Consider the following 27,768-nt stretch of genomic DNA (forward strand, 5'->3'; position numbering starts at 1 on the left):
CCAAATTCATATGTAAGCATATCTTGATGAAAAAACTTAATTAGATTAGATGTATAACAAACACAAGCAAAAACATAATTTTGCAAGATAAAATTCATATTACAATATATAGATAGCCTAAACCCCAAAACCCCACCTTATTTTATTGTGATATAGTAGAATTATTGATGCCCCCGAGTGTCCGACCAACAAAAACGTGACCAAAGTACTAAATATTGTTGCACTTGAGGATAGCAACAACCACTAGAGTTCTATCATTAGAAGGATATGCAGAAACTGGTGAAGCTTGGAGTTTCTTCTTGTAAAGGTCGAAAGTTTCATCGATGGTTTCAGCTCCAAATTCATACGTAAGCAAATTATGTAAACCTGCCCTAAAAATTGCCACGAAGCCATCAACATTGAGCAACGTCCCACTCTTCAAAATCTCCATTCTTTCTATGCTAAAACAATTGCTCTTTTGTAATATGGCCCTCAGTTCTTCAGGGGTGGGACAATGGTATGGAAAGTTAAATGTCTCTGTCTTTGCCTTACTCAATTTCCCCTGCGAAAGTCAATATAGTTGTCAATTACATAGAATTAATCAAAGCTGTCCCTCACTATTGGCTCAAAGAAAAATGTTGTTACAAATGAAAATAAGAATGTAAGTGAAAATAGTAGATTTGACCTTTTTGGCCATGTCGAGGAGGGAAGATCTGAGAAGATCGGTCACCGAGCCAACGGTATACTCTTTTTGTGGGTCCAAATAAGCAGGAACTGAAGGAATTAAAAGAGCCATAATCCCACCTTCCACCATTTCCACAGCCCTACACTTCAAGAATGATTCCAAATCCCTCTCAAGCTGACTCAAATAAGCATCATAAACCTCCTCTCTCTCCTCTCCACCATGCCAAACAAGCCTGAGGCCCTTGGCCGCCTTGGGCACCTCCGTCAGCCACTGGAGCGCCCAAGAAGAGTACGCAAAGTGGACAGACGAAGGCGGGAGAAGGCGACCGTGGAAGTCTCCGGCTACTGCGGCTGCCTTGTAGCTCCTGTCGGGTGGGAGGGAACTGAAGAGGGTGTTGAAATCGTTGGAGACTAAGTCGTTGAAGCACACGAAGAATTCTGGGGTTTTGAGGTACGAGGATTCGTATCTCCGTTTGATGGCTTCGATGATCGTGTGCATGGCCGGAAAAGAGTTGCTTCCGGTTGAGCACCCGAAATCGACAACGCATAAACTATTAGTTGAAATCTCTAATTTCGTGGCGATTTCGTCTTCGATGATTTCCTTTGCAGCCTCCAGGACTCCTCTCTTCAAAACATGAAATATTTTTGCAAAAGGTAATTCCTTTGTTATTTTGTGTATGAGCTCAAATGAATTTATGCGATGTAAACTAAGCAAGAGTTATATATTACTATATCAAAATATAGATTAAAACCTGGTAAGATGAGTTTTTTACATAGCTGAGAGGTCCATTGCCACTATTCATGGAAAAATGTCCATTATCTTTGGAAATGGAATCCATCACGAAACTATAAAGAGATGTGAATCATATGTAGGTATATATAGATAATATTATAATGTTCTAAGCTACAAATGAAAACTCTTACTTCCTTTGTCCTGCCATAGGCAAGACTCTTCTTTTGGGCACGAGATTTAAGAAATTGATATTTAAAAAGTTAAGTGGAGACAGAGTAAAGTATGAGAGAAAAAAAAAGTAGATGAGTGAAAAGAGAAAAAAAATTAAGAGAGGAAATGTATAAGTTTTACCTAAAAAGGGAAATAGCTCATTTATGGCGGGACACCCAAAAAGGACACCCAAAAAGGAAAGTGGCTCGCTTGCGGTGGATAGGAGGAATATTCACTAATTAAGTCAAGTGTTGCAATTGATAACTCAACCGTACGCCAAATCTGATCTAATAAGCGATTGGATTTGATTCTTAGATTCATAAAAATATCGTTTTTATGTGGATTGTGGGAAATCGGCTACAACAGCAAAGTTTATGATATTTAGGACCAAGTTTTAGTTTTGTGAAAATATCTAGAATTCGTCTAAATTTCGTTAGCAACCAATCGCCCTTTTATTGAAGTGCAGATTGTGACACACAAAACTCGAAAGCCACAAAATATAATACTCCGTCCGTCCTCAAATAGAATGAACTATTTCCTTTTTCGTCCGTAAAATTATGAACTTTTTAGTTTTGGAAAATTCAAACATATTACCCTTACACATCATTTTATTTACAACTTATACCAACAATAGTGTAGTGTGGACCCTACTTTCCATTAACATTATTTTCACTACCCTTCTCTCTCTCTTACTTTTTCCTTTATTTATTAAAACGCATGCCATACCCATTGTTCATACTCTTGTGGTATGAAGAGAGTAGTATTTAAGCCCCCATTCTTTTTGTCATAACATATGAGCACATAAAGCCTATAGGCTATATGTGTACATTTTTGGATCTCTTATATTGATATGCGCCTTTTAAATCTCCAGCATCACAAATCCAAACATTACCAATGCCTATTTTTAATCTTCTAGCTAGTTAATATCCTAAGCTAGTTTCTAGGTATGCATTTTAACTAAACCAGAGTAATTTACAGGCGTAATCACAGTTAGGAAACTACTCTGATTTGGCCCATGGACGACTTCCTGTTGGCATCTGTATGTCAAAACTCTCCTCCATAGGAGTGTTTAATTAAGTCGAAGGAATCGCCCCCGCTGCTGGTCCTCGTAAACCGGGATGAACTTCAGGTGATCCTTAAATATGCATCGACTCGTATCATTAGTTCAAATTTAAAGTTTCATTAGTATTATATTAGATCATTCGGCATCCAGCTATTATTATATGTTATAAAATGCATACACCTTGCGACTTTCCGTGATATAATATGCAGATTGCGTTTGCCTTTTAGTCTTCACATTTTTATCATTTTCAAAACTGTGATGGATCACAATCTATTCACATTTTTTTTCATTTTCAAAACTTGCTATGGACCACAATCTACATAGGGGCCTAAGTTGGGTACTTAGACACTCCACACATTAATATGAATTAATGCCCAAGTCTGAGTTGGTTTATCAGCCGACCTGTTAATATTTATATATTCTCAAGATCTATCAAAAGCACGACGTTCAACTGTCGAACTGGGCAGCGCGGTTTTGTGCACGATTTGGAGCAATCGAGATGTAATTCCAAGGCAGAATTGTTTTAGACTGTGAAATTGATTTGGGGGATTGGTAATGTAGGTCGAAGTGAGTCCAATTCCATGGTCTCGATTATCCCAAAATTGGCCAAGATTAAACATGCTTCAACTTGGAATTCTTATGAGATAGGACACTAGAAAACAAGATGAAGCTGCAATCTTGTTAGTATGAGTAGCACCTATCGTTATCGGTTAACTGCCTATCAACTTGGATTCTAGAATATGTATATTAATTTCATGGAATTAATTCAAGTATTTTTTTTAAATCATCCAATGAGATCCTCAGGAACAAGGATCTTCGATATATCCTCAACAAGATATGCGTACGATTTCAATAAGAGTTTAAAATACAAATAGAACTTTGTAAGATAAAATTCTCATTACACTATATAGAGATATTATGAAGAGTGTCCATTACTATGAAGTAGACATAGACATTTAAATTGACCCTCCACCCCAACCCCTACTCTCCTAAGGTGATGTTTGGTACGTTGGATAAGATAATACTGAGATACAATATGTGACAAACAAAAATAGACTTTATCTTGAATTAAATTAGTCAGGGGTTACATCTTAATTAGCACTTTGGAGATAAGCCGAGATGCATTATCACGACCTAACTTTTTGAGAGAGTAAAACCAAACAAAATATAAGAATAAATATTACTTCTATCCAAGAGTAGTAGTGGTAACCGAAAGGATCCTAAAAAGAAAAATAAAAGAGGAAAACATATCTTACTTAACAGAAACACTTTATGTGATTATGATCTTAGACCAACGAAACAACAACCGTGACCTATACTAAACATAATTGCACTTGAGAATAACAACCACAACAGTTCTGTCATTAGAAGGATTTGTGTAAGTTGGTAAAACTTGTAGTTTCTCCTTCAAAATGTCGAACATTTTGTTGACAATTTGGTCTCCAAACTCATGTGTAAGCATATTTTGTTTAACTACCCTAAAAAATGCCACGTGACCATCAACAGTGAGCAATGTCCTCGTCTTCAAAATCTCCATTTTTTCTATGCTGAAACTATTGCTCTTTTGCAATATGGCTATCAACTCCTCCGGGTTCTCAGACTTCTCCTTATACAATCTTCCCTGATAAAAACATGTTGTTTGGCCATTCGTCCCGCAACTATGAAAATCAACTAGAAAACCGAATTTTAGATTTGTTCACAATTATCTATGATAGAAATTTCTGGTCACTTACATGTATATTATTTATATTTTCAACCATGATTTTTAGATTTATAGTGACATCTATTCTTCTCATTCTACTTCGCAAATTTGTCTCATTGAAGAAATACTCTCACAAATGTTGAATATTGAATAACTCGATCACTAATCAGACTTGGATCACTTGAAGTTATCATTCCTTAATTTTTAGAAAAATATCTATATATAACTATAATCATAACAACAAGAATTTTTAGATAATATTATTTCCTATATTAATAAATTTATTGACTACTATAAGAAACATAATTTTATAGTATGCCACAAGTTGCTAGTATGCTATAGGTTGCTAATTTCTATATAACTCGACTAGATGCCTGTTACTAATTTTAATCTACAATTGTAATGTGTTTTTAAAGTTAAAATTTTTTCTGAAACATGGAAAATATGGATTGGATATATGGGCTTCATTGGACTCAAGGACATGATTTATTCTTTCAAATTTAGTTTCATATTTGTATGAAGATGTCCACTACTATAAAATACACATACATTTAGATAACATAATATTGAGATATACATTTAGATAAGATAATACTGAGAGAGAATATTGAGATGCAATGTGCTAAACCAAAGCAGACTTTATTTTGAAAATTAGTCACTAGGGTGGGGTTGGAGCAAATAATTGTGAGACGCAGTGTAATGTTAGCACTTTCAAGACGAGCCGGGATACATTATCACGTGCTAACTTTTTGAGAGAAAATACAACTGAATAAGATATAAGAGTAAACATGGCTTCTAGTCATGGGCAATACTGGTAATGAACAGATCCTAAGAAGTAAAAAGGAAAGACTATACTCCCTCCGTCCCCCATTAATTGTCCACTTTTGTCATTTTCGTTCATCCCTCGTTAATTGTCAACTTTCACTTTTGAGTATAAATGATAATAGGTCCCACATTCCACTAACTCATTCCACACACATTTTATTATAAAATTAATATATAAAAGTGATACTCATATTCCACTAACTTTTTCAAACCACTTTTCTTTACATTTCTTAAAACCCTTGCCAGAACCAAAGTGGACAATTATTGGGGGACAGAGAGAGAATATTTCTTAACAGAAACACTTTATTTGATTGTGTTCTCTGAGCAACAAAACAACGACCGTGACCACATACTAAACATCATTGCGCTTGAGAATAACAACAACCACAATAGTTCTATCATTAGAAGCATTTGCGTAAGCATGTGAACTTTGGAGTTTCTTCTTCAAAAGGTTGAACGTTTCGTCGATGATTTTGTCTCCAAACTCATGTGTAAGTATATTTTGTTTAACTGCCCTTAAAGCTGCCACGTGGCCATCAACCGTGAGCAAAGTCCGAGTCTTCAAAATCTCCATTCTTTCTATGCTGAAACTATTGTTCTTTTGCAAAATAGGTATCAACTCCTCTGAGGTGGGAATATAGCATGGAAAGTTAAAAGTCTCCGACTTCGCCTTGCACAATCTTCCCTGTTAAAATTGATTTCATTACAAAAAGGGTAAATTTGTAGGAAAAATATGAAGTTTGACTGTTCGTTCCGCAACATTGAAAACCAACTAGAGAAACCATGAATTTTAGAGTTGTTCACAATTATCCTATGATGAAAATTTCTGGTCGATTACGTGTAATATGATGTTCATATTTTAAAACTAACTGATGACGTTTTCTTTATTAATAGAAACCAATTTTTTTTACCATTGAATAATTGATAATAAATCCGAACTTCGTGATTTTTCTAGGTAGTTTTAAAGTTATGGAATAGACTAAAATATGCCAAAAATTTATGTTTTTGCGATAATCTACCCTAATAAAAGTCGTATTTTTCGAAAAAAGTCAAAAGCATAGATTTGACCTTTTTAGCCATGTCGAGGAGGGAAGATCTGAGAAGGTCGGCCAGCGTTCCAATAGTAAACTCTTTTTGTGGGTCCCAATAGGCCGGTAAGGCCGGAATGAGAAGAGCCACAATCCCATCTTTAACCATTTCTACAGCCCTACTCTTCAAGAATGATTCCATATCCCTCTCAAACTGCCCCAAATAAGCTGCATAAACTTCCTTTCCCTCTCCTCCGCTCCAAATTGAAGACTTGAGGCCCTCTGCCGCCTTGGGCACCTCCGACAGCCATTGGAGCGCCCAAGAAGAGTACGCAAAGTGGACAGACGACGGTGGGAGAAGGCGGAGGTGGAAGTCTCCGGGCACTGTGGAAGCCTCATAGCTCCTGTCGGACGGGAGGGAATTGAAGAGGGTGTTGAAATCGTTGGAGACACTGTCGTTGAAGCAGACATAGAATTCTGGGGTTTTGAGGTCTGAGGATTCGTATTTCTGTTTGACGGCTTCGATGATCGTGTGCATGGCCGGAAAAGAGTTGCTTCCGGTTGAGCATCCGAAGCCGGCAATGCAGAAGGTACTAGTTGAAATATCTAATTTTTTGGCTATTTCTTCTTCGATGATTGCGTTTGAAGTTTCCAATATTCCTCTCTTGAAAACATAAAATGTTTTGCTAAAGTTAATTTCATAATTGATTAGCAAACATGAAGAACTATCGATAAATATCAACATATGAATGGAATTGTTAACTTATGATAGTAATAGATGTATACCTGGTAGGATGAGTTTTTGACATAGCTGTGATATCCATCGCCACCATTCATGGAAAAATATGCATTATCTTTGGAATCCATCACGAAATTAAGCATGTAAATTTTGATTTGTTTTCCTGAATTATAAATAGAATAAAGTTCAAAATTAGTTACTCTACATTTGACCTAAAAAACTCTTTAGTCATACTCCCTCCGTCCCTCATTAATTGATACCTATTTTCTTTTTACGTCTGTCCCCATTGATTAACACCATTACTTTTTACTACTTTTGATAGTGAACTCCACATTCCATTAACTCATTCTTCTCACCTTTTATTATAAATTAATATATTAAAGTAGGACCTATATTCTATTAAAGTTTTCCATTCACTTTCCACTACATTTCTTAAAATTCATGCCAAGTCATACCGGTGTCAATTAATAGGAGGCGGAAGAGTATACATTAAGTTTGTTACCTTTTAGTCTCTAATATGTTTTGATCCAAGTTAACAATCTCGTTAATAACTTTTGACCAAATTTGTGATTTAATTTTGAATTTAAATAATCCAATTAACCTAATTAATATTAATCATTAGGTTAATCAAGGTTGATTAGATAATAGGGCTGGGCAACAAGACATAGACTTAAGAGCATCCACAATGGATGTCCGATCTCACACCGGATCGCCTGAGATCGCACTCGGGTGTCGTCGGGCATCCATTGCAGACGTCGGGCGCGCCCGAGGACGACCGAACGTTCGGTCACGACCGATCTCCCGCCCGATCCATCGGGCGTGAGATCAGGCGCCCATTGCGACACAACGCCCGAGCCTGATCTCGGAAAAAAATTGACTTTTAATTATAAACACCGATTTTTAATTTAAAAAATCGATTTTTAAATTAAAAAATCATTTTTTAACTTGAAATAAAAAACTATAATTTCACAATGATCCATACTAAAAGACGGATCCGTGAATTAGTGAAAAAATATATTTTGTAGAATATATTTGGTAGAATATATTCCTTCACACCAAATGAACAAGTTTTGCATTACTTGAGTAAACCTTTTAGAGATACGTTTTCAACTCCAACTTTTATTGTGACTTCGATGTGGGACAAATGGTAGTTTTATAGATAGGTTTTCAACTATCTAGGAAAATTATAGAGGTTGTGTGTTCAAGCCCCAAACTCAACATATCTTTTTAATTTTGACCTTTGCTCTCACTAGCTTCCACTAGGGCATCCATTGTGGATGCTCTAAGACCATCTCCAAGGGTAAACTAAAACTTAAAATGAGATAGGTATTTAGCTCCAATAGTACTCAAAAACCAATCCCATTTTTGGTTTTTGAGAAAAAAATACCTATCTTTAGGTTTACACTAAACTCAAACCCAAAACTTTTTCAAATTTTGTGAGTAAAAAGAGCATAATAGAGAGAATATTCTTTTAAGTTTGAGTTTAGAGTAAATGGTTGGAGTAAAATCATATTTGGTGTGACATTTACACTAAAATGAGTTTGAGTTTAGTGTAAATGGTTGGAGATGCTCTAAGTCACAGTTTTTTTTGTGTGATATGGTCAAGCGGTAGAGATGTTAATGCTTGAGACTAAAAGTTTCAGTTTCGAGTCCTATGTGGCTGCAATATTTAAGTTTAAATTCATTTACCCAAAAAAAGTCACCTTTCAGCCTTTTCTCCAGCTAGTTATCCTAAAACTAGCATTTAAGTTTTCTATATACTTGCCAATCAGATTTAAGTCTACTGTTAAGATGTCAATTAGTTAGGCATGAGATTGTACAACTCTTACAAGCTCTTATGACCTTGAAAGGTTCTAGCAACTGAGTATTTAAGTATCCTTAAACTGTTATTGGCTCTTTGGCTTCCATATTAATAAATTCTATATTTGATCCTAATAAGAAAAGAAAAATATCTCACTTAATAGAACACTTTATTTGATTGTGATCTGAGACCAACAAAACAGTTGACCACACTAAACATCGTTGCGCTCGAGAATAACAACCACCACAATAGTTTTATCATTAGAAGGATTTGCGTAAGCTAGTGAATATTGGAGTTTCTTCTTCAAAAGGTCGAACGTTTCGTCGATGATTTCGTCTCCAAACTCATGCATAAACATATTTTGTTTAACTGCCCTAAAAAATGCCACATGGCCATCAATAGTGAGCAATGTCCTCGTCTTTAAAATCTCCATTTTTTCTATGTTGAAATTATTGCTCTTTTGCAACATGGCTCTCAACTCCTCTGAGGTGGGAGTGTAGCATGGAAAGTTAAAAGTCTCCGACCTCGCCTTACATAATCTTCCCTGTTAAAATTGATTTTATTACATATAAAAAAAGGGTAAATTTCTAGGAAAAACATGTTGTTTGGCCGTTCATCCAACAACTTTGACAATCAACTTGAAAAACCATGAATTTTAAATTTCTTCAAAATTATCTATGATAAAAATTTCTGGTCACTTACATTTAATATATTGTTCATACTCCCTCCGTCCCCCATAATTTGTCACCATTTGACCCGGCACGAGTTTTAAGAAATGTTATAGAAAGTGGGTTGAAAAAGTTAGTGGCATGTGGGTCCTACTTTTATAAATTAGTTTTATAATAAAATGTGAGTGAGAATGAGTTAGTGGAATATGAGGTCCACTATCAAAGATGGTAAAAGTGAAAGGCAACAAATTTTTAGGGACGGACGAAAAAAGAAATAGGTGACAAATTAGGGACGGAGGGAGTATTTTTCAACCATGAATTTTAGATTTGCAGTGACATCTATTTATGATATTTCGAATAATATTTATGGTTTCAAATAAAAAGTGAAAGACATAGATTTGACCTTTTTGACCATGTCGAGGAGGGAAGATCTGAGAAGGTCGGCCAACGTCCCAACCGTAAACTCTTTTTGTGGGTCCCAATGGGCAGGTAGTGCAGGAATTAGGAGAGCCATAATCCCACCTTTCACCATTTCCACAGCCCTACACTTCAAGAATGCTTCCAAATCCCTCTCAAATTGATTCAAATAAGCTGCATAAACCTCCTCATTCTCTCCTCCGCTCCAAATCAAAGACTTGAGCCCCTCCGCTGCCTTGGGCACCTCTGACAGCCAGTGGAGAGACCAAGCAGCATACGCAAAGTGGATGGACGACTGTGGGAGTAGGCGAGGGTGGAAGTCTCCGGGCACTGCTAAAATTTCGTAGCTCCGATCGGGTGGGAGGGAACTGAAAAGGGTGTTGAAATCGTTGGAGACGATGTCGTTGAACCAGACGTAGAACTCTGGGGTTTTGAGGTCTGGTGATTCATATTTCTGTTTGACAGCTTCGATGATCGTGTGCATGACTGGAAAAGAGTTGCTTCCGGTTGAGCACCGGAAGTCGGCAATGCAGAAGGTATTAGTTGAAATATCTAATTTTGTGGCTTTTCTTCTTCGATGATTGCGTTTGAAGTTTCCAACACTCCTCTCTTGAAAACATAAAATGTTTTGCTAATGTTAATTTCATAATTGATTAGCAAACATGAAGACCTATCGATCATATCAACATATGAATGGAATTGTTAACTTATGATAGTAATAGATGTATTCCTGGTAGGATGAGTTTTTGACATAGCTGTGATATCCATCGCCACCATTCATGGAAAAATATGCATTATCTTTGGAATCCATCACGAAATTATGTATGTAGAAAGGTGAGTGAATCATATATGCATATATAGACCATATGAAAGGGATATCTTTTCTACATTATCTATTTTTCATAATGAATCTAAAAATAGTTTGTATTATGGTTATTATTCATTTCCATAAGTAGTTAGGATTTTGATTTATTTCCTGATTTATAAATAGAATAAAGTTTAAAATTAATCTTCTACATTTGACTTAAAAAACTCTTTAGTGATACTCACTTGTACTCTATTAATTGACACCAATTTTCTTTTTTCGCCTGTCCCCATTAATTGACAACCTTACCTTTTTACTACTTTTGATAGTGGATCTCACATTCCACTAACCCATTCTACTCATATTTTAATAAAATTAATATATAAAAATAGGATCCATATTTCACTAATCTTTTCCATTCACTATCCACCACATTTCTTAAAATCCGTGCCAAGTCAACCAGTGTCAATTAATGGGAGACGGAGGACTATATATTAAGTTTGTTACCTTTTAGTCTCTAATATGTTTTAATTCAAAGTTAACAATCCCGTTAATAACTTCAGATCAAATTTATAGTTTAATTTGAATTTAAATAATCCAATTAACCTAATTAATATTAATTATTTGCAATGATAATTCATTTGGATAATCAAGGTTAATAAGATAATAGGGTTGGGCAACAAGACATAGACTTAAGTCACCATTTTTTTTTGTATGTGATTTGGTCAAACGGTAGAGAGGTTAATACTTGAGACCAAAAGTCTCATGAGTTTCAAGTCCTCTGTAGTACTCCCTCCATCCCTCCCTCTGTAGTAGAGACATTTCTTGTCGGCTTGAGATTTAAGAAAAATTGTTTAAACGAGTTAAGTAAAAGGAGAATAAAGTAGAAAGGAAAAAGGTACAGATGAAGAGAGAATAAAGTAAGAGAGAGTAAAATACTTTTTGCCAAAAAAGGAAATAACTCAGCTATAGTGGGACAACCCAAACACGCATACGACTCAGCTACAGAAGAACGGAGGGAGTACAACATTTAAATTTAAATTCATTTACCTTAAAAAAAACGCCTTTTAGCCTTTTTTCCACCTAGTTATCCTAAAACTAGATACTCCCTCCGTCCCACATAATTTGAGACATTTTGACCTGACACGGGTTTACGAAATCTAATGGAAAGTGAGTTGAAAAAGGTGGTGGGATGTAGGTCCTACTTTTAAAGTATTAGTTTCATAATAAAATGTGAGTATGAATGTGTTAGTGGAATATGAGGTCCACTACCAAAAATGGTAAAAGTGAAATGAGACAAATTATGTGGGACGGCCCAAAATGGAATACTGGATCAAATTATGTGGGACGGAGGGAGTAGTTTTCTTTCCTTAAAAAAAAGTCACCTTTTAGCCCTTTTTCCACATAGTTATCCTAAAACTAGATTTAAGTTTTCTTTTTTACTTGCCAATCATATTTAAGTCTACTCTTAAGATGTCAATTAGTTAGGCATGAGATTGTACAGCTCTTACAAGCTCTTATGACCTTGAAAGGTTCTAGCAACTGAGTATTTAAGTATCCTTGAACTGTTATTGGCTATTTGGCTTCCGTATTATTAAATCCTATATTTGATCCTAAAAAGGAAAAAAAAGAGAAGAAAAATATCTTATACACTTAATAATAGAACACTTTATTTGATTGTGATCTGAGACCAACAAAATAACAACCGTGGCCACATACTAAACATAGTTGCGCTTGAGAACAACAACCACAACAGTTCTATCGTTAGAAAAATTAGCGTAAGCCGGTGAAATTTGTAGTTTCTCATTCAAAATGTCGAACGTTTCATCGATGATTTCATCTCCAAACTCATGTGTAAGCATATTTTGTTTAACTGCCCCAAAAAATGCCACGTGGCCATCAACAGTGAGCAATGTCCTAGTCTTCAAAATTTCCATTCTTTCTATTCTGAAACTATTGCTCTTCTGTAATATGGCAACTCCTCTAGGATGGGAGTATAGCATGGAAAGTTAAAAGTCTCACACTTCTCCTTACACAACTATAAAGGAACTTCTCAAAAATGAAAAAAATGACTCAACTATAAGGGAACGGAGGAAGTATTAAATAATGCCCAAGTCTATGTTGGTTTATCAGCCGTCCTATTAATATTATGTATTGTCAAGATATTTTGAAAGCACGACGTTCAACCGTTGGACTAGATGCCTGTTTTAGTGCACGATTTGGAGCAGTCGAGTTGTGATTCCAAGGTAGAATTGTTTTAGACTGTGAAATTGATTTGGGGGCTTGGTAATGTAGGTCGAGGCAAGTCCATTTCCATGGTCTCGATTATGCCATTAGAAAGTGTTGACATAATTTGATATCACATGAGAGTCTCCAGTTGGTCAAATTTTGACCCTGACCAAATTCTAATGTAATGACCTAACTCCCAGACTGACCGATGTCCTTACAAACCAACACAAATGTTTTCGGTGTGCTTTGTCTCTACTCTCACGTTACCTGAAACTTTTCATGGGTCACCAATCCCAAATACCACAAGCTATAAGCATACTTTATTGCTTAGGAGACCACCTATCCCAAAATTGCCCCAGATTAAGCATTCTTCAACTTGGAATTCTTATGAGAGATGACCACTAGAAAATAAGATAGAAGATGCAATCTTGTTAGTATAAATAGCACCTATCATTATCGGTTACTGCCTATCAACTTGCGTTCTAGAATATATATTAATTTTGTGGAATTAATTCAAGTATTTTTTTAAAAAATCATCCAATGCGAAAGGATCTTCGATATATCCTCAACAAAATATGCGTACGATTTCAACAAGAACAGAACTTTGTAAGATAAAATTCTATTTACACTATGTAGAGATATTTTGAAGAGTGTCCATTACTATAAAGCACACAGACATTTTAGTTGACCATCCACCCCGACCCCTACTCCCCTAAGGTGACATTTGGTACGTTAGATAAGATAATACGAAGATAATACTGCGATACAATATGTGATAAACAAATTAAAATAGACTTTATCTTGAATTAAACTAGTCATATGGGTTGGATTGGAATGAAAAAATTGCGAGACACAATGTAATCTTAGCACTTTGGAAATGAGCCGAGATGCATTATCACGACCTTACTTTTTGAGAGAAAGTACAACCAAACAACATTTTAGAATAAACATGACCTCTAGTCAAGAGCTGTAGTGGTAACTGAATGGATCTTCAAAAGAAAAAAAGAAGAAAATATAACTTACTTATTAGAAACACTTTATTTGATTGTGATCTGCGACCAACAAAAAAACAACCGTGACCACATACTAAACATCATTGCGTTTGAGAATAACAACCACCACAATAGTTCTATCATTAGAAGGATTTGCATAAGCCAGTGAATTTTGGAGTTTCTTCTTTAAAAGGTCGAACGTTTCGTCGATGATTTGGTCTCCAAACTCATGTGTAAGCATATTATGTTTAACTGCCCTAAAAAATGCCACGTGGCCATCAACATTGAGCAATGTCCTCATCTTCAAAATCTCCATTTTTTCTATGTTGAAATTATTGCTCTTTTGCAATATGGCTCTCAACTCCTCTGGGGTGGGAGTGTAGCATGGAAAGTTAAAAGTCTCACACTTCTCCTTGCACAATCTTCCCTAATAAAATTGATTTAGAAATAAAAAAAAAGGATTAATTTCTAGAAAAAACATGAGGTTTGTCTGTTCGACCCGCAACTTTGAAAATAAATTAGAAAAACCATGATATTTAGATTATTTCAGAAGTATCCCATGATGAAAATCTTTGATTGCTTACGTGTAATATATTATTCACATTTTTCAACTAAACAATGCTGTTTTCTTTAATAATAGTAGAAAATATTGTTTTACTTACCGACAGTGTCAGCTACTTATGATTTTACGATTGCCACACTAGACACCAATTTTTTTCACCATAACATAACTAAGAATAAATCCAAACTCCATGATTTTTCTAGCTAGCTAATTCTTAAAGTGAGTTGGCATGCTAGCTAATTCTTAAAGTGAATAAATTAGCTAGCTAGCTAATTTTTTTCACCATAGTTTTTCCGACAATTTACCTAAAAATAGTAGTAGTACTCCCCTACATCCCTAATAATTTGTCACCTTTTGACTTGGCATGAGTTTTAATAAAGTGAGTTAGAAAAGGTTAATGACATGTGAGTCCTACTTTTATTATATAGTATGAATTAGTTAGTGGAATGTGGGTCCACTACAAATCTGACCTTTTTGGCCATGTCGAGGAGGGAAAATCTGAGAAGGTCGGTGACATACTTGGATTTTACATGGTTTTAGAGGATGGTTTTGTATGAATTTGATCATATTTTGTCTATTATTGGGCATGTTTATATCCACTTCTCTATTATGTTGGTATGTTGACCATTTTGTTAAGAATGTGTAGAAAAAAGTACAAAATATGTGGATGTGCAGCAACCTTGGTTTGAGACAATATTAACTGGAGATTTTGAAGTTCAATCAGCCCCTAATGCATATCAATCTCTTCGTCTTCGAAAAAACTTCGCGTTGGTATCTCGCAAGCCTCAGTCGGAGTTAGGTAGAAGAAGTTATTTCCGTTATAATAACAATGCGCGTTCCAGAAAATTTCATGCGACCGGGTGAATTTTATTCTCAATAATTCCACCCGGCCGGGTACGCTATTTTGGCGTATTTTTATGCCAAAAACGCGATTTTTGATTGGGGATTAAAAGGAAGAACGCCCAGGGTTCACACATTCTACTCTCTACCGCCTACCACACACTCTACAATTCCCTAAGAACACTTTGAAGAGAGATTTGAAGATTGAAGACTGCAAATCGAGAGATTTAAGTTTGCAATCTATAGAATCGTTCCACAGGAGTATCTATTTGTTTTCTTTTATGTATTTGATTGAATTCCCTGTTTTGGTTTTCATGAAGAACATGAGTAGCTAAATTTATTGTGGAGTTTTGGTGAAGACTACAATGGATGACTGTGATTGATTCAATGACTTCTTTTGATTGCTTAGCTCTTGTGGTTTCTTTGTTCATTATTGTGTTTTTTCAATTCAATTGCTTAGCTACCAATTGGGTTTGTTTACCTTTATAGTTGTAATCGAGAGATACCTATCTAGGTTTGATAAAAGATTGAGCATCACTTTGATAATCTACACTCGAGAGAGGGGAACCTTAGTGAGGGCTTGGGTCTTTTGATCTATGGAGTTAATCTAAACGTATTAGAAGGAGACTTCAATATTAAGGGTTAATCAATGGGGTGAGTACACTTGCGAGGGGGCTCAACCTAGACTAGCGACTTTCCTAGTAACCCTATAGACATAAAATGGGTAATCGAAGTTGTTGAATCAATCGCACGACAATTCCATTGTAGTTGGATCCAAAACTCTACTCTCCTCTTTGTGGTATCTTTTCACTTGTGTTTAATTCCTCTTGTTACTTTTATTTCATCTTTCTTGTTATATGCTTATAGTAGTGTTAGAACAAAACCAATTCACTTTTGATTGTCTAGATAGTAGTTAAAGTTTGTTCGGGGTACTTGAGTTGATACAATCTTGTCTCTGTGGGATACGATTCTCTTACTTGTTTTATGCTACACTAGCCCTGTATACTTGCGGGTAATTCTCGTGTTAAAATAATTCGAGTCAAGTTTTTGGCGCCGTTGTCGGAGACAATTTTGTGTCATTATAGCTTAATATCGTGATAATAATTGAGATTACTAGTCTAGATTTTATTTGCTTTATTTTTATTTTTTATTTTTGTGTTCTCCAATCTTTGAGTTCTAATTGGTGATATGCCCATGTTTGCGAGATACGCACCTAAAGGTTGACCTCCAGACGAGATGGATCTACTGAAGGAGCTGGCTCGATCTCTCGATCTCATGGGCCAACACAGTGGGATGCAAGTTACTGAACCTGAAGATGTTCATGAAGATATGAATTATGTATATCCAAATGACCAAAGCTGGAGCTACGGTGATTACCACCCTAGTCAAGGGGGTTACAATTTCTACACCGAAGGCCACTCTCGTTCCATCTTCTTGGACGAGCCGTTAGATGGAAATATGAAGCCAACCCTAGAAGAGACTCTCGCCACCTTTGTGAAGCAAACTGAAGCATGTATGTGAAAACATGAAGCATATAAGGATCCATCGCCCAAACTATTCAGAAGTGAACAAATAATGGAACCTCAAGGGAAGGTTGAGTATGTTAATTATATTCAGCAAGTGGACCAAGACAGAGCTATTGACGGATACTACCTCAATCAAACGGGTAGTGATGATTATAGTCTAACCAAGTCCACTCATAACTCATCATTTGGATATTCCGATCATGCTCAGGAACCCTCACATGAGTTCATTGGTGAGCCTAAGAAGAATTCTTCGGAGGAGTTGTTGATTGCCTTCATGGAAAAAACTGAAGCTTACATAGAGAGCTCATCCCAGAGGTTAGACAGGCTAGAGAAAACCATGGAGGAGTTGAGCTCACACATGAAGAATATGACGACTCATATCAGTCAAATTGCTCACGCTACCATTCAACAACAGCCAGGTCAATTTTCGGAGTAGACAATCGTGCACCCGAAAGAGGCAATGCTATCAGTCTAAAGAGTGGTATCGGTCAAGAAATTTCACGAGGAAATCCAAAATAAATCACGATGAAGATGAAAAAGGCGTGGATGATAGAGAAAAGAAAGAGATGAAGGAAGAAGTGACTGCCCGATTGAAAAAGAAAAGGCCTCGAAAGAAGAATAAAGTGGCCAAAATGAGTGGAGTTCTACTTTTTCAAAGCTCAATGGTGAGTTGGTGGATGAAGCAAATGGATAAGCTTATTCATGCGATAGTGGCAAAGAGCAATGATGCGGATTCCATTTTCCGGTTCAGAATAAACTGAGAGAGCGTGAAGACATCGAGCCAACGACGATAACCAAAGGCACTATAGAGGAGGTAACCCCTAGTAGGTAACTTCTAGATTGTTTCCGTTTTAGTTTGTCTATCATAGGTCTCACTTCTCCACCAACTTTTCAAACTTATTCTTTGCATAGCCTTGAATAAGTTTGGGGGGTGATATGGTGGATAGTGAGCCTTATGAGGTACTTTACTACTTTATTTTTGTTTCAAATTGATTAGTTGTCTTTTGTTGCTTTTATTTATGTTTTAGGGTAGATTTGTTTTGCTTTAGACCTCCGTGAGTTGTTTTGGTTTTGGGTTGTTGTGGATTTGAATTTGAACTTGTTTGAATTTTCGTTTCTTGGGGTAAAGACTACTCCCTCCGTCCACGAATAGGAGTCCCAGTTCACTTTTACCATAAATGGTAATAAGGTCCCACCTTCCACTAACTCATTTCACTCACATTTTATTTAAAACTAATATATATAAGTGGGACCCCTATTCCACTAACTTTTTTCCACCCACTTTTCTTAACATTTCTTAAAACCCGTGCCACCCACAAATGGGACTCCTAATGACGGACGGAGGGAGTAGTTGTTAATGATAAAAACACCATCCATCTTTTAAGCTATCATGGTCTTTGGCTTAAGAGTTTGAGTAATAGGTGCATAAGTAACAAATTGCTTGTTTGTCTTGATTCATGCTGTTACCCCGGTGAGATTTGAGCCAAAACTTCGTTTTTGTGTGATTTTATCATATGCTTGTTGTTGTTTCTAGAACTTGCTCCTACTCATATTAAGTCTACATAGTGAATGTGAATTTAGGAGATGACGTTAGACATTCTTTGTTTTCCCCTTCACAAGTGTATATATTGTTGTCTTAATCCCTAGTTAGCCCTCCTAGCCTAAAAAATGTTCCAATATCAAATAATTGTTGAGTTACCATTGAAAGTGATAAGCCTACAAACTTGGAAGCACATATGGGGCTTTGTAAAAAAAAAATAATGGAGGCCAACGTCCCAACGTTAAACTCTTTTTGTGGATCCCAATAGGCAGGTAGTGCAGGAATTAGAAGAGCAATAATCCCACCTTTCACCATTTCCACAGCCCTACAATTCAAGAATGCTTCCAAATCCCTCTCAAATTGATTAAAATTACTCTCACAGTGTCACGCCCGCCCTTACTAAGGATAGAAAGGACGGGTTATCGCGACTGGGATGGAATATAAGAAGCGGGGAAGAAGGGGGAATACAAAGGTAAAATTGGACTTGGCTCGAAATAATGGAAATAACTTGAATAAAATCAAAGTATTATTTCAACAAGTACATAAACTCGATCAATAAGACATGAGCCCAATAAAAAAAACTGAACTGTTTTAGCGGAAGCGTTCAAGAGCGAATGGCATCATATACGGAGACACGATGCATCCAATCACCTTTCTATCAAAGAACATACTCTGTCTCTGCTCACCACCGTCCATCGTCATCACTGCTCAACTTGCACATTTTTAAAACATATGCAGAACTGAGTACTTGATGTACTCAGTGAATACAAGCCAAAACAATTTTATAAAAATACTTATGTCATGCCACCATTGAGTGAATCTCGGTTTTTACTTTAAAATATCGAGAAACACAAAAATTATTTTAAGCACAAACTTTCGACTCATCTCCTAAGTCCTTTTCAACATCATTTCAAAAACACAACCATTTCTCCTTGAGTTCTTTGAAAAACTGTCATATCTGTTTCTGGTGCCGTGAAGGTGGCCACCTCCCACGGTCACAATAACCGGCCAATCCGCTCGATGACTCACGGTCCCTGGAGTACACTAGTCAAAGTAGGGATGCTACCCACACTGAGATCCGAATTCGATGAACTATATGTGGCAACAACCACTTTGGATAGGTCCATTAGACCACATCAGAACTATACATGAACTGGGAATGTGGCCACATTCCGAGTCCACTAGACCGACCAACTCGAAGGATGGCTCCGTATCCACATGTTGTGTACACTAGCCTGGGTGGACACACTCTCCACACCCATACCCGAATTCGATTATAAAATAACTGGTCTAGTAGGGACGTTCCTCTTGCTAGACAAACAGATAGACATTTCTCAAAATAAAATATGGCATGACAAAAATATTTGTATCCTCATTTCCTTTCAAAACCAGTTTGAAACGTAACGCATGTTTATCGGTTGGCACCGAGCATCGAATAACATCATACCAACGAAGTCGAAGATCATATAATATCATATCGGAAAGGCCGAGCGATTCACAATCCACTCAAGAAAAAATCACATGGTAAGGTCAATTTCACTTGAACATATACTTGAAACATACTCCCTCTGTCCCGGATAATTCGTCCCAGTTTTCCATTTCGGTCCGTCCCACATAATTTGTCCCACTTCACTTTTACTATTTTTGGTAGTGGGTCCCATATTCCACTAACTCATTCCTACTCACATTTTATTATAAAACTAATATATAGAGGTAGGACCCACATTCCATTAACTTTCAACCCACTTTTCATTACAATTCATAAAACCCGTGCCCGGTCAAAGTGACCCGAATTATCCGGGACGAAGGGAGTAGATCACCACTTAATATTGAATATGATATAAAAGAGCACACATATCATTATCTTCAGTATAACCACACTTGAAACATAACTGCAATTAGCCCTCAGTAAAACCTTAGTTCGAAAGCCCACAATAAAACTTTAGCTCGAAAGCTCACAGTTAAACTTTAGTTTGAAAGCTCACCTCATTTGTTTAAAATTCCTTAACTCGAATTTCTTTAATCTGTCCTTAATTTGCAGAGGCCATCCTTTTTCTCTTTCGGATTTTTCGTGGCCACCCGAGGCGTCGCGGGCGACGCCAGCCGGCCATTCGTGCCCTCCGTCCATACGTGTAACATCTTCAACATTAATTTTCAGCCCAACTAATTATTATTCCAGCTCAAAACTTCCTTTGATAAATTCGTTGGCTCAACTAAAATTAATTGACTTAGGCCCAACCAATTAAATAACTCAAGGCTCAAATCAAAATTTTAGTACTGCAGCTCAAATCCCAAAATGAGTCTCACTCATTTTTGAAAACTCAAAACAGCAACCCCTTATTCTCTTCTCTCCAAATCTCACGTCTCCTTCTCCTACATTATCCCATTTCAGAGAAATCAAAACGAATAATTACCATGACCTTCGTTTCCCTCTACTACCTCACGCCCTCCACGTCGTCGTGTCCATCCGGACCAGTCACCTCGTCGCTGCTCATCTTTTGCCAGCGACTCCAGCCCGTCATCGCCTTCGTCGTCTCCTGCTCGAAATCAGGATTCTGTTCGGTGCCCCGCCATTCGCTGCTGTTACTGCATCGAGACCAGCCACTCACCGCTCCAGGCTGCTGCTCGCCCTCGGTCAGAACGCAGCGCTGCTGCTGTCACGGTGCAGTTGGCGTCGTCTCCGTCAGCCGCTGCTGCTGCTCACCGACTCGGAGTGCGGAGGTTGCGATGCTGCTGCTGTCTGCACGTTCAACTCGCTGCCACCGAAAACCACCGCTGCTGCTGGGCACCCAGCAGTTCGCACTGCTGCCCCTTGGTCGATCACAGCGTGGCTTTCGTCGGTGTACAGCAGACGCGCCTCTTCGAGCCTACGCAGCGCCGTCACGCCGTCGCCGGGTCAAAATGCAGCGTCGCTGTTGTTGGTGCATCGTTGGAGTCGTCCCGTGCTGCGGGAAGCAGCGTCGCATGAAACCTCTAAAAGGTAAGTCTTTGTTCTTGCTATTTGGTTGCATTTGGTGATTGTGTGAACGTTGCTGATTATTGGTAGACGTAGGATTTATAAATCATGTAGAGGCATGTTGATGCAGTATTGGAAGAGATATATTTTTGGTTTTATTTATTTCCTAGTTAATATAATTAGTAGATGAAAAAATATTAGAAGTAATTGTTTTTCCTTCTACAAATTAGGTTTTCCTATTTTGCTTATTTTCCTTTTAGTTATTTTCCTTCTAGTTTTATTTTCCATAAGTTTAGGATTTCCCTTTGCCTATATAAAGGTCTCATTGTTGAAATTAAAAGACAGATTTTGAATATATAATTTTGCACTGAGTTTTTATACTCCGAAGTACTCAATTAGTTTGAGTTCTTTATATATCAGTTCAGTTAATCATTCTCATTGTTTCTGCGTCATTTTGCATCATTTGGTATCACGATCCAGGTTGATTATCAATGGTTGAACGTAGACATGGCGGCAGACATGGCGATGCTCGTGGTAGCGGTCATGGTGGGGGACATGGAGATCTCCCAAATGAAATGGCTGCACGACAACGTGATCTGCGCGACATCGAGATTGATGATCTGAGACAACAGGTTCGAGATCTCCAGCGCGACATCGAGATCGATGATCTGCGACGACAGGTTCGAGACCTCCAGCGACGGGAAGAGCGTCGTCATAAATCCAAACCGAAGAGATGTAATGCATCAGAGCGTCATTTGATGGATGATCCAGTATTCGACGACGTCTGCAGTGGCCAGCCAAAGTCTAGTTCAAACTTCGGCGGCTTTAACAAGCAGAGCAATTTCGACCATGATTCAATCTTCACATCATCTGATGCGGATGAACCGTCGAAGAATTGTAACAACCAGTGATAGATCCAGAAAATTGAGCAAGCTGAGGCTGAAATTTAAAATATATATATAAATATTAAAATATATAATTTTACATGTAATGTCTGCTCAACTTTTACGACACACTAGATGATAACTGTTTTCGGCGAGTTGCCATGTCCTGAAATCGCCGAAGAATGGTCTCATTTCCAATTTTTTTGAAAATTCTCCTCTCAATGTATACAACTAAGATATCATTCATCCATTCGTCTCCAATTCTATTGCGCAAATCTGTCTTAATAATTTTCATGGCCGAAAATACTCTCTGGACAGAAGCTGTTGCAACCGGGAGGATCAGTGTCAACTCAATCAAACGGTGCACCAAGGGGAAAGCTTTATCTCTTGCGGTAGAAACCAAAATCTTTGCTAAATTTCCCAAATCTTCAATGTTGGAGAACTCAACTTTATCAAATATATCATTGATATAAGTTTTAAGTTGATATGGAAGAGACATACATTCTATAGGCGATAGTCATCCAGATAAAGTTCTGCAAGACGAACCAACTTGTCAACATTGAAGCTAGCAAATGAATTTTTTGGACTAAGGCAATTCATGCAAATAAGCCATTCCGTATTCACTTCTGGAAAACGATTCTCCATCTCTTGACTAAGTAAATCAAGAACCTAACAATTGCAAAATGTGAGTTAAGTATTTAATAGATAATTAATTGTAATCATAAATGAGAATAAAATGTGAATCTTACTTGACAATAAATCTCCACTTTATAATGATGATAATTAGTAACACGCCCATCCCGCTTCATACGCACACGATGATTGATGGTATCATTCATACTAATGACATCAATGGAATTAGCCACACAAAACTCTTCAACTTGTCCCAAGAAATCATTCCACCCATTCTCTCTCAAATCTCGCAAAGTAATCAAAGATGTAGCTTGAACAATATTTTGATCTCCAAGTTGTAGAATTGTTGACAAATCATTCGTTGTCCCAAGCAACTCTATCATCAAGTGCAAAATAAAAACAAAGTCATAGCTCACCATCCTCATGACCAATGTTTTTGATATACCTCTATTATCAGGATTACAACCATCTTCAAACACATTTTCAAGCACTTCAATTATCAACGACCACATTTTTTTTAAACGAAGCAAAGTAGTAAAGTGTGACCCCCCATCGAGTGTCGCTCGGTCGCTTTAAACTCATCTCTTGATTTAAACCCCTTCCATTTTTAATTTCTCCACTTTCTATAGCTTCGACAAGCTTTTCATGCTCAATCTGCCGTAGTTTGTCCTTTCTTTTACAAGATGAACCACATGTGGTGACAATCATAGTGGCAATGGTAAAAAAATCACTTACAACACCATGCGCTTTTGTAACATTTACCACAACTAATTGGAGCTGATGGGCAAAACAATGAACGTACTTGGCAGATGGATTTTCTTTCAATACAAGTGATTTCAAACCATTGTACTCACCTCGCATATTTGATGCACCATCATAACCTTGACCTCTTAAGCGTGACAAAGATAAACCATGCTTAGCAAATACAAAGTCAATCCCTTCTTTCAAAGATTTTGCCGTGGTATCGGTGACATGAACCAAAGCCAAGAATCTTTCTGCAATCTCTCCATCATTGTTAACATACCTCAAAACCAATGCCATTTGTTCTTTTATCGATGCATCGCGCGCTTCATCAACCAAAAGAGAGAAATTGCAATTTTTAATATCTTCCAAAATAACTTTTGTAGTTTCAACAACACAACAATTTGTCAATTCCTTTTGAACTGAAGGACAAACCATCTGATTATTGCGAGGAACATTCTCCAATGTCACCACTGCTACCTCAAGTTTTTGCTCACGCAACCAATCAAGTATCTCTATAAAGTTTCCCCTATTTTCAGACTCCAATGATTCATCACTTCCACGAAAAGCCAACCCTTGTTTCAACAATATTCGAGTCACATTTAAAGAAGCAGTCAAACAAATTCGATAGTTGACTTCGTCTTCCTTATCAAATTTCATCAAATTATACCCAACACTTTGTCTTTGATTTTTAAATCCTTCAAAAAGTATTCTTGCCTGATCATGTGTGCTATTAACTGAACCCTCGTGTTCTCTAAAAATAGCAAGTGCTTTTTCCAATTTTTACACCCTGTGCTCACAAAGACATCATCACCAAACCGATTGTCATTAATAGGCCTAAAAATATAACACCAAAAACAAAATGCTGCATCTTTATCCACACTATACTCTAACCAAGCATGTCTTTCAAACCATTTATATTGGAAACTCCTTTTCTCCTTGGCAAATGAGCTTTTCTTAAACACATGACCTTTTGGTTGGAAAGGTCCCTTCAAGATATATTCTCTTCGAATACGATCCCTATCTTGGACATCATACTCAACAATAGGTCTCCCTCTTCCCGGGTCACAATCGATGTTTTCCACAATAGATTCAACACTTGCAACATTAATTCTTTCTTGGTTCATGATCGGATTCGGAATTGGAATACTACTATCATTTGAAGCATTTGTAGTAGTTGAATCATTCCTTGGTCTTTTGGAAAAATATCGATGCATAACTACAATCAATAACAATAAAATTTCTTAGTGCTAGATGATATATATTCATATAATAATAACTTTACAAACATACTATTTGGACAATGTAAATGATTTTACACTAATTCTATTTTTACCTAACTATCAAATCCAAGCCAAAATCAATTATGAAGATTGAAAATTGAAGCATACCGTACAAATTAAATTAAAAAGCATTGAGGCAAATAAAACTTGAGAAATTGAAATTGAGCCTTGAGATTTCACAAATGGGATATACTGCACTAAGCCCTAAATTACATACCAAGTATGATATATCACCTATTTACATGAATTCTTACCTAAATCGCGCTGAAGAACTCCGGCGATGGTGGAGGAAATCTAGTACTTCGAAAATCCAGGCGAAGCGGCGAGCTCCAGGCGTGAAGTTTTTGTGAAGAATTGGGCAATTGGGCTAATTGTGTAAGGGCTTAGGGTTGGCATTATTGGATTGATACTTAGTTTATTAAGTTAAAAAGCCCAAAATAAATAAGCCCACTTTTCACTATTCTTCTTCCCCAATTTTCAGTTTCAGATTTTAAAATTGAGGCGGAGACGGAGTCGGCTCGGCGGTTCGCTACGGGGCGGAGACGGTCGGAGCACGGCATAATAAGGGGGGTTCGAGGTCCGGCGCCGGGCAAGCCCCTGCTGGCGCGGGGGCTTGGCACTGAGTAGATCCGTGGCTGGTAACAACAATATATTGTCGATGCCGGTGTATGATACGCCCGTACACGAAGATGATATATACTCGATGCCGGTGTATGATAAGCCTGTATACGACGAGGATATATTCTATGAGCTCCCTGGATTGATGAGCAAATCTTCGCCTCCTTCCGTGAAATTTGACGATGTTGCCGAAGACAAGGGCGTTGTCGTCTATGACGATGAGGAGTACGATGAGCCTGAAGGGGGAAACTGTCTCCTAGGGTTCATGTTTGGGAATGTTAACGGTGTTGGTGATCTTCCAGTTGAGAAAGATATAGCACCAGAGGATAGTATATCTAGCTTGAAAAGTTGTGTCACTAATGGTCGGTATATCTCTAACAATTTGCATTGGTTAGTAGGCTTGGATCTATCCAATACTAGTTCTACAACTGTAGATACTAGCAAGATAAATGATGGAAACTACATGACAAATCTGGCACAAATTCTTTTGGGGTACTACTGTGATGTTTATAATCGTGTCAGCCTCTTGGTGGTTGAAAGGAGTTGGGAAGAGCCTTTACGGATTGATTTCTTGCACATAAGAGATGATCTAGTTTTCGCTGTGAAGGATGCTTCTCTTGATTGTGCAAGCGTGCTGATTGGAGAAATTTTGATTAGATTAAGATGTTATTTCAATAAAGACTCGAGGACGAGTCTTTTTTCAAGAAGGGGAGTATGATGCAGTATTGGAAGAGTTATATTTTTGGTTTTATTTATTTCCTAGTTAATATAATTAGTAGATGGAAAAATATTAGAAGTAATTGTTTTTCCTTCTACAAATTAGGTTTTTCTATTTTGCTTATTTTCCTTTTAGTTATTTTCCTTCTAGTTTTATTTTCCATAAGTTTAGGATTTCCCTTTGCCTATATAAGGCCTTATTGTTGAACTTAAAAGACGATTTTGAATATATAATTTTGTATTGAGTTTTTATACTCCGAAGTTTTCAATTAGTTTGAGTTCTTTATCAGTTCAGTCATTCTCATAGTTTCTACCGTTCATTTTGCATCACATGTGGGGAGTTAACGAAATTGATGGTGATTAATCGTATAATAAAAGGTGGGCAATAAATTGCACGTAATGGAGATTAATGGGAAATAATGGTGCTTAATTGAGTTTGATTGCCATTGAATTGAGTTGATGACTATTTATTGGTGGAATTGATTTCCTCAGGTGGTGGGAGTGAATGAAAAAAAAACGCATGGAACGGCAGTGAAGAGGAATCGCTTAAAGACTCATAGTCTGATATTTGGGCTCAAGAAAAAAATTTATTTATTTGGCTCAAAAAAAAGATGGAAGGATTTTGGCTCACCAAAGAATAATACTTTCTTTTAAAATTATTAGGCCCATAAATAAAAACTAAAGAAATTCTTCGGTGTTATTCCATGTAGTATCCGCAAATTGAACTCCTCTTGATCGATCGTACTATCCAATACTCCTTTAATCGAGCCTAGGTAACTAAGAAAAATCTGGCTCCCAAACTCGACCTCCTTTCCAGAACGATTAAAAGAGATAGAAAAAGTCGGGGTGTTACATACAAGCAGTGGAGAGACCAAGCAGCGTACGCAAAGTGGATGGACGACTGTGGGAGTGGGCGACGGTGGAAGTCTCCGGGCACTGCTAAAACTTCGTAGCTCCTATCAGGTGGGAGGGAGTCAGGGAACTGAAAAGGGTGTTGAAATCGTTGGAGACGATGTCGTTGAACCAGACGTAGAACTCTGGGGTTTTGAGGTCTGGTGATTCATATTTCTGTTTGATAGCTTCGGTGATCGTGTGCATGACCGGAAAAGAGTTGCTTCCGGTTGAGCACCCGAAATCGGCGATGCAGAAGAAGCTATTAGTTGAAATCTCTAATTTTGTGGCGATTTCTTCTTCGATGATTGCCTTTGCAGCTTCCAATACTCCTCTCTTGCAAACATAAAGTGTTTTGCTAACGTTAATTTCATAATTGATTAGCAAACATGAAGAACTATCGATCATATCAACATATGAATGCAATAGTTAAATATGATAGTAATAGATTTATACCTGGTATGATGAGTTTTTGACATAGCTGTGATATCCATCGCCACCATTCATGGATAAATATGCATTATCTTTGGAATCCATCACGAAACTATGTATGTAGAGAGGTGAGTGAGTCATATATATGCATATATAGACCATATGATAGGTATATTTATTTTTCTTAATGAATCTAAAAATAGTGTGTATTATGTTTATTATTCATTTCCATAAGTAGTTAGGATTTTGATTTATTTTCCTGATTTATAA

The 27,768-nt window shown here is 37.1% G+C and overlaps 4 protein-coding genes across 5 annotated transcripts; all 4 read right to left on the minus strand.

The window, feature by feature from the left end:
• Nucleotides 1-58: 58 nt before the first annotated feature.
• LOC125212752 (loganic acid O-methyltransferase-like) lies at nucleotides 59-1,539 on the minus strand. Of its 2 annotated transcripts, none has more exons than XM_048112998.2 (3): nucleotides 1,416-1,539; nucleotides 665-1,288; nucleotides 59-541 (listed from the first exon to the last, which is right to left on the minus strand). In XM_048112998.2, exons 1-3 carry the CDS (start codon nucleotides 1,500-1,502, stop codon nucleotides 209-211), a joined length of 1,044 nt encoding a protein of 347 aa, XP_047968955.2. In that variant the 5' UTR covers nucleotides 1,503-1,539; the 3' UTR covers nucleotides 59-208. The 2 variants fall into 2 exon arrangements, with proteins under 2 accessions (XP_047968955.2, XP_088923978.1); XM_089067852.1 differs by having other exon boundaries at nucleotides 1,437-1,497.
• Nucleotides 1,540-5,479: 3,940 nt separating this feature from the next.
• On the minus strand, nucleotides 5,480-7,098 carry LOC125212753 (loganic acid O-methyltransferase-like). Its single transcript, XM_048112999.2, has 3 exons — nucleotides 7,011-7,098; nucleotides 6,265-6,888; nucleotides 5,480-5,881 (listed from the first exon to the last, which is right to left on the minus strand). The coding sequence occupies exons 1-3, from the start codon at nucleotides 7,089-7,091 to the stop codon at nucleotides 5,549-5,551; spliced, it is 1,038 nt and encodes a 345-aa protein (XP_047968956.2). The 5' UTR covers nucleotides 7,092-7,098; the 3' UTR covers nucleotides 5,480-5,548.
• Nucleotides 7,099-8,899: 1,801 nt separating this feature from the next.
• LOC125210044 (loganic acid O-methyltransferase-like) lies at nucleotides 8,900-10,623 on the minus strand. The gene is made up of 2 exons (XM_048109618.2): nucleotides 9,836-10,623; nucleotides 8,900-9,308 (listed from the first exon to the last, which is right to left on the minus strand). The coding sequence occupies exons 1-2, from the start codon at nucleotides 10,331-10,333 to the stop codon at nucleotides 8,976-8,978; spliced, it is 831 nt and encodes a 276-aa protein (XP_047965575.2). The 5' UTR covers nucleotides 10,334-10,623; the 3' UTR covers nucleotides 8,900-8,975.
• A 12,064-nt stretch (nucleotides 10,624-22,687) lies between these two features.
• On the minus strand, nucleotides 22,688-24,217 carry LOC148930807 (uncharacterized). The gene is made up of 3 exons (XM_089066619.1): nucleotides 23,671-24,217; nucleotides 23,233-23,285; nucleotides 22,688-22,852 (listed from the first exon to the last, which is right to left on the minus strand). Exons 1-3 carry the CDS (start codon nucleotides 24,215-24,217, stop codon nucleotides 22,688-22,690), a joined length of 765 nt encoding a protein of 254 aa, XP_088922745.1.
• Nucleotides 24,218-27,768: the final 3,551 nt, after the last annotated feature.

The sequence above is a fragment of the Salvia hispanica genome, chromosome 3 (genome assembly GCF_029641045.1).
Source record: "Salvia hispanica isolate PSC_SH4W2 chromosome 3, Shi_PSC_v1, whole genome shotgun sequence".
Lineage (NCBI taxonomy): Eukaryota > Viridiplantae > Streptophyta > Magnoliopsida > Lamiales > Lamiaceae > Salvia > Salvia hispanica.

Coding starts and splice junctions, on each gene's coding strand:
- LOC125212752 (XM_048112998.2), bottom strand. CDS start 1,502: ATGGATTCCATTTCCAAAGATAATGGACATTTTTCCATGAATAGTGGC. Junction 1,289..1,415: donor TAAAAAACTCATCTTACCAG/GTTTTAATCTAT, acceptor CATGTTTTGAAG/AGAGGAGTCCTGGAGGCTGC. Junction 542..664: donor TCCTCGACATGGCCAAAAAG/GTCAAATCTACT, acceptor TGACTTTCGCAG/GGGAAATTGAGTAAGGCAAA.
- LOC125212753 (XM_048112999.2), bottom strand. CDS start 7,091: ATGGATTCCAAAGATAATGCATATTTTTCCATGAATGGTGGCGATGGA. Junction 6,889..7,010: donor TCAAAAACTCATCCTACCAG/GTATACATCTAT, acceptor TATGTTTTCAAG/AGAGGAATATTGGAAACTTC. Junction 5,882..6,264: donor TCCTCGACATGGCTAAAAAG/GTCAAATCTATG, acceptor CAATTTTAACAG/GGAAGATTGTGCAAGGCGAA.
- LOC125210044 (XM_048109618.2), bottom strand. CDS start 10,333: ATGCACACGATCATCGAAGCTGTCAAACAGAAATATGAATCACCAGAC. Junction 9,309..9,835: donor TCCTCGACATGGTCAAAAAG/GTCAAATCTATG, acceptor CAATTTTAACAG/GGAAGATTATGTAAGGCGAG.
- LOC148930807 (XM_089066619.1), bottom strand. CDS start 24,217: ATGAAATTTGATAAGGAAGACGAAGTCAACTATCGAATTTGTTTGACT. Junction 23,286..23,670: donor TGGTGCATCAAATATGCGAG/GTGAGTACAATG, acceptor ATGTGTTTGAAG/ATGGTTGTAATCCTGATAAT. Junction 22,853..23,232: donor AAACATTGGTCATGAGGATG/GTGAGCTATGAC, acceptor TGCAATTGTTAG/GTTCTTGATTTACTTAGTCA.